Genomic DNA, 6,000 nt, shown 5'->3' with positions numbered 1-6,000 from the left:
TAACAGTTTGCTGGATGAGTGAAGAAATATTCACTCCACCTGGAAAAGTGCAGGTGGGCGGCTGAGAGCATCCTGACTTTACTACTTTCTCTCTGGTCGGACTGGAAGACAGGCCTATTTGCTTCAGCTCCTTGAGCCACGTAAGGCACATGGCAATCTAGCCTTGATTCCTGGTCATCTGTCTGCACCACTCACAGCTGCGGGGCCCTTGTCAGGTCTTTGGTGGGTCCTGGGAGGACAGGCCACGGTCTTGGTCCTCAGGAAGCCACAGGTGGCTGGGAGGCGGGTGGCACTGCCCCAGCCCACTCCAGGATGTCTGCACATAAGGACTCCACGGCATCCAGCCGCTCAATTTGCACCAGTTTTGTGAGCAGCTCAGGGATGCTGTAGCCTGCAGTGCTGATGCGGTCAAAGAGCTGCATGCCGTCTGTCATGCCCCCAATCTCATCCCTCTTCAGTCCAAAGCTTTCAGCAAGGTGGCGCCACGTTTTTACCACAGCCTTCTCGGAGTTGTAGGTGGAGCTGAGCATTCGGCTTGTCTTCTCCAGGCAGTCAAAAGGCAGCTCAGTGGGGCTGAGACCTATAGACACCAACACCACAGTCAGATGTCACAAATGGCAGTCAGCAGAAGCCTAACACCTTTCAAACTTATTTTTAAAATCTTAAAAATTCTAAAAGAAAACACAGATGCAAAAAGCCACACAAAACAAATGCATGCTTATGGTAAACAATACCTAGAACCCTGCAGATACCCTGATCCCAGCAATAACCCCACCCCCACTAGGGAAACAACTGCTAATATTGGCTGTTATAGTAATCCTTTCATGACCACCATTTTTAGCAGTCCTCCAAGACTTCAATATAGGTTATCCTCAGTTGGGTAACCCTGCCTTACATGGGAATGGGCAGAAGGGCCAAAGGGACATAATGTCCCTTTCTGGGGACAGTAGTCAACTGTAGGCAGGGTGTTCACAGTCTATGGTTGGGGTTCTCTGGACCAAGTCACTGCAGACTCAGTGGTCTAATGGTTCTCAGTGCTAACTATAAAATAGACTCACCCAAGTGCATTTAAAAAATTGATGTATTTCTACTTCTAGAAGATGGAGTAGACATACTTTTCCCTATTCCTCCCACTAAATAAAGCTATAAACCCTGAACATTATGTATAAAACAAACATAAGACAACACTGAATAATGGAAAGAAGAAGATAAATCCACTATGGACCTCAGGACTTGAGGAATGCCATGGTGGTGACTTTCCTGGTTTTTCTTTTGCCTCACATGCTCCAGACATGGAGCTGAAATCCAGAAATCACAAGCACAGACAAAAATAGCCCTAACAAAAGTCTTCCCTCTTGGCTTGGTGCCTGTAGCTCAGCCACCAGGGCGCCAGCCACATACACTGTTGCTGGTGGGTTTGAATTCAGCCTGGGCCTGTCAAACAACAATGACAACTACAACCAAAAATAGCCGGGCGTTGTGGGGGGCGCCTATAGTCCCAGCTACTTGGGAGGCTGAGGCAAGAGAAAGGCAAGAGAATGGCAAGGGCCCAAGAGTTTGAGGTTGCTGTGAGCTGTGATGCTATAGCACTCTACCCAGGGCGACATAGTGAGACTCTGTCTCAAAACAAAAAAGTCTTCCCTCTTGTAGGCAAAAAGCACAGGAAAAGAGTAAGAACAAAACATAATTGCTCTATTCACTGAAACACCACCTACATCCTACACTATCAAGGGCTCAATGGGGAGTCCAGACTTCGACCCTCATAGGGTGACAATACTGTCCCAGGTGGTGTTAGGGAAGGCCATGTAGGGACAGCTCTTCTCCCCCAATGGTGTCAGGGGAGACCATGTGGGAAGCCAAACTCCTAAGCCCCAACTAGCCATAACAAGGAGCTCCAACTTGGATATCAGTGAAGGCTGAGTGGGGAGCTTGGATGTCTGGCAGTAACAAGATTGTACTCCCATTCTCCTGCATGGGGTTATCAAAGGGCCCACTCAACAGCTGCAGGGCCTTCTAAAATAAATATGATCCAGAGCCTTTTAACATGACATAAAAATGTCCAGGTTTCAAAATAAACTTACTTATGATCTCAAGAACCAGGAATTTCTCAAATGAGTGAAAAAAGTTCAATACAGGCAAACTCAGATGTCAGAGATGTTAGATTATCTAAAAAGAATTTTGAAGAAACCATAATAAAAATGCTTCAACACACAATTATGAGCATACTTAAACAAAAAGAAAAGCACAGCAAAATATAGAAAATATTAAAAAACCAAATGAGAATATTAGAACTGAAAAATAGAATAACCAGAATGAAAATCTCAGTAGATGGGTTCAATGGCAGAATAAAGACAGTGGAAAGAATCAGTGAGCTGGATAATAGAAAAATAGAAATTAATCAGAGAAAATAAGCTGAAAAACATAGAGCCCCAGGGAGCTAAGATTTGTGTCATGGAGTTTCAGAAGGAGAGGCAAAAGAGAGTGGGGCTAAAAAAGTACTCAAAGAAATAATGGCTGAAAACAACCCAAATTTGTAAAGAGACATTATCTCAGTTTCAGGAAGCTAAGAAAATCCTAAACAGGATAAACTCAAAGACATTTGTGTCAAGACACATCATAAGTAAAGTTCTGAAACTTAAAGGTCAAAGTCTTAGAAACAGCCAAAGAAAAACATCACCTTATCTGTTGGGGAAAGACAATTAAAATAACATGGATTTATCATCAGAAACCTGAATACCAGAGAGAAGTGGCACAGTATTTTCAAGGACTGAAAGAAAAGAACTATTGACCCAGAATCCCATACCCAGTAAATATACCCAATGAAAATATCCTTCAGAAATGAAGGGGAAATCAAAGATATTCCAAGATGATAAAAAATTAAGGACTTGTCACCAGCAGACCTACCTTAAAGAGCAACTAAAGAAAATTCTCTAAACAGAAAGGAAATGCTAAAAGAATAAAACCTGAAACATCAGAAAAAAACACAGTAACCAAAAAAATGGGCAAATACAATGGGCTTACTTCTCTTTTCTCTTACTTACTTCTCAAACTCTTACTAAACTCTTTTTAAGTTTTCTGAACTATGCTTGACAGTTGAAGCAATTGATGTGGTTCTAGATAAATGTAGAAGAAATATTTATGACAACTACAAACAGGGAAGGTAAAGGAAATAAAGATAAGGTTTTTATACTTCATTCAAAAATGATAACACCAGTTGAATAATAAGGTATATATGTATAACTGCCAAAACAGTTATTTTTAGAAAAAGCACTCAAAAAAACGTCAAAATGGAATCCTGAAATATGTTCAAGTGACTCACCAGAAAGCAGGAATAAGAAATGAAAAACAGAAACAGCAAACAAAAAATAAAATAGTAGACTTAAAACCCAAATATAACAATAACCTCATTAAATGTAAATGGCTTAAATACCAACTAAAAGTCAGAGCTCATCAGTATGGACTTAAAAATTACCCAGCTATAAGATGTCTACAAGAAACTCACTTCAAATATAATAATATAGGCATGTTGAAAGTAAAAGGATTGAATAAGATATATCAGATAAAGATATATCAAGAACAGGAAAGCAGAAGTATCTATAAAGATAAAGTAGATGTCAATGGGAAAAAAGTTATGAGAGACAGACAGGGACATTCTATGACAATAAAAGGGTCAATCCACCAAGAAGATACAGCACCAAACAACAAAGCTCCAAAATATGTGAAGCAAAAACTGGTAGAACTAAAAGGAGAAAGAGATATGTCTCCAATTACAGTCAAAGGTTTCAACACCTCTCCCTCAGTAATCAGAAGAACAATTGGAAGAAAATTTACAAGAATATAGAACTTACCAAAACCACTAACCAACAGAATCTAATCAACATTTATTGAACCCTCTACTCAACAACACCAGAATACACATTCTTTGTAAATGCAGACCTTACACCTCAACAAATTAATATAACTGAAATTATACAAAATGTATTCTGCAAGAGAATTAAAATAGAAATCAATAATAAAAATTTCACACACTTGAAAACAAAACAACACACTTCTAAATAATTCATGAGTCAAAGAGTATGTTTCAAAGAAAATTTTAAAATGAATGATAATAATATATCAATATTTGTGTGATACAGGTAAAGGAGTACTGAGAGAGAATTTTGTAGCAAAAATATATACATTACAAAAGAGGTAACTCCCAAGTGAATAATCTAAGCTCCTATCTCAAGCACCTAGGAAAATATTAGCAAAGTAAACCCAAAGTAAAGCGAAGGAAGGAAATAATACAATTGAGAACAATACGTAATAAGCTAAAAAGAGTAAGGTAACAGAGATCCACATGAAAGGAGTCAGTTATTTGAAAAACTGACAAATCTCTAGTGAGATTGAGAAAGAAAAACTATAGAAGACAAAAATTACCAATATGAAGGATGAAGAAGGAAATATCACTCTGTCACCTCACACACTGAACAGATAGCAAGAGAATACGACGAGCAACTGTAACTCTACACACAGAAATTTGAGAACTTACATGAAATGGAACAATTTCTCAAAAAGCATAAACTACCACAGCTTACCCAACAAAAACCAGATCATTTGAATAGACTTATAATTATTAAGAAAAGTGAATTTATAATTTTAAAAATACCCCAAAAGGAAATCTCCAGGTCTACATGATTTTACTGAAAATTTTTACCTTTTGTTTTTGAGACAGAGTCTCACTTGTAGCCCTCAGTAGAGTGGGCATCACAGCTCATAGCAACCTCAAACTCTTGGGCTTAAGCAATTCTCTTGCCTCAGCCTCCCAAGTAGCTGGGACTAGAGGTGCCCACCACAAGGCCTGGCTATTTTTTTTTTACAGACAGGGTCTCGCTCTGGTTTAGGCTGCTCTCAAATCTGTGAGCTCAGGCAATCCACCTGCTTCAGCCTCCCAGAGTGCTAGGATTACAGGCATGAGCCACCTCTCTCGGCAATTTTACCAAATTTTTAAGGAAGAATTAACAATATTATTCTACACAATTTCTTCCAGAAAGTAGAAAAGGAAGAAATGCTTCCCAACTAATTTTGTGAAGAAGGTAATATAACTTGATGTGAAAACTAGACAAAGACAAAACACACACACACACACACAATCACAGGCCAATACCTCTCATTAATACAAATGTGCAAAACCCTTAATAAACTATTAGCAAATAGAATTCAACAATATGAAAAAGGAATTCTTCATCATGACAAGTGGAGTTTTATTCCAGGGAGACAAGGTTAGCTCAATATTCAAAGTTTACTTACTAAATTAATGTCAACCATTCATAAAAAGCCTAGAGCTAACATTGTAACTTTATGGTGGAAAAACTGAAAGCTTTCCTTTTAAGATCAGAAATAAGGCAAAGATCCCCACTCTCACCACTCTTGTTCAACATAGTGCTGCAAGTTATAGCCAGTGCAGTAAGGTGAGAAAGGATAGGAAAAGCTTACCAACTGGAAAGGAAAAAATAAAATGGTCCCACTTACGAGGACTTAACCTGTGATTATCGAGGTAAAAAATCCCCAAGAATATAAAAGAAAACTCCCAGGAAGTGAATTCAGCAAGGTCACAGTTCAACCTAAACATGCAAAAATCAACTGTATATTAGCAATGAATACATGGATATTAAATTAAAACAAAATGTCACTTATAATTGCTCCAAAAAATGTAGACTAAAGGTGTAAATCTAACAAAATATGTACAGAACTTGTACCCTGACAACTACACAATGCTGATAAAAGAAATCAAAGATGGTCCAAATAAATGAAGAGACATATCATATTCCTGGATTAGAAGACTCAATTTAATAAGAATGTCAAGTCTCCCAAAATTGATTTATGGGTTGGATGCAACTTCTATCAAAATCCCAGTAAGGTATTTTATATACATAGGGAACGTTATTCTAACACTTATGTGGAAAGACAAAGGAACTAGAATATCTAAAAGATTTTGGGGGAAAAATATACAATAAAATG

General features: G+C 38.2%; 1 protein-coding gene across 1 annotated transcript in view; it reads right to left on the bottom strand.

Annotated features, from left to right (window-relative positions):
• Window positions 1-231: 231 nt before the first annotated feature.
• EDAR (ectodysplasin A receptor) overlaps window positions 232-6,000 on the bottom strand; it is a 37,409-nt gene continuing 31,640 nt past the window's right edge. The window contains exon 11 of the mRNA XM_003792895.1: window positions 232-580. Coding sequence (XP_003792943.1) covers window positions 258-580 — 323 coding nt within the window. The 3' untranslated portion in view covers window positions 232-257. The remainder of the gene's footprint in view (window positions 581-6,000) is intronic.

Source organism: Otolemur garnettii, unplaced genomic scaffold (assembly GCF_000181295.1).
Source record: "Otolemur garnettii isolate 467f Iridium unplaced genomic scaffold, OtoGar3 scaffold00062, whole genome shotgun sequence".
NCBI classification, from domain to species: Eukaryota; Metazoa; Chordata; class Mammalia; order Primates; family Galagidae; genus Otolemur; species Otolemur garnettii.
The sequence above is the reverse complement of the archived record's forward strand: the minus strand, read 5'-3'. Positions and strand labels throughout refer to the sequence as shown.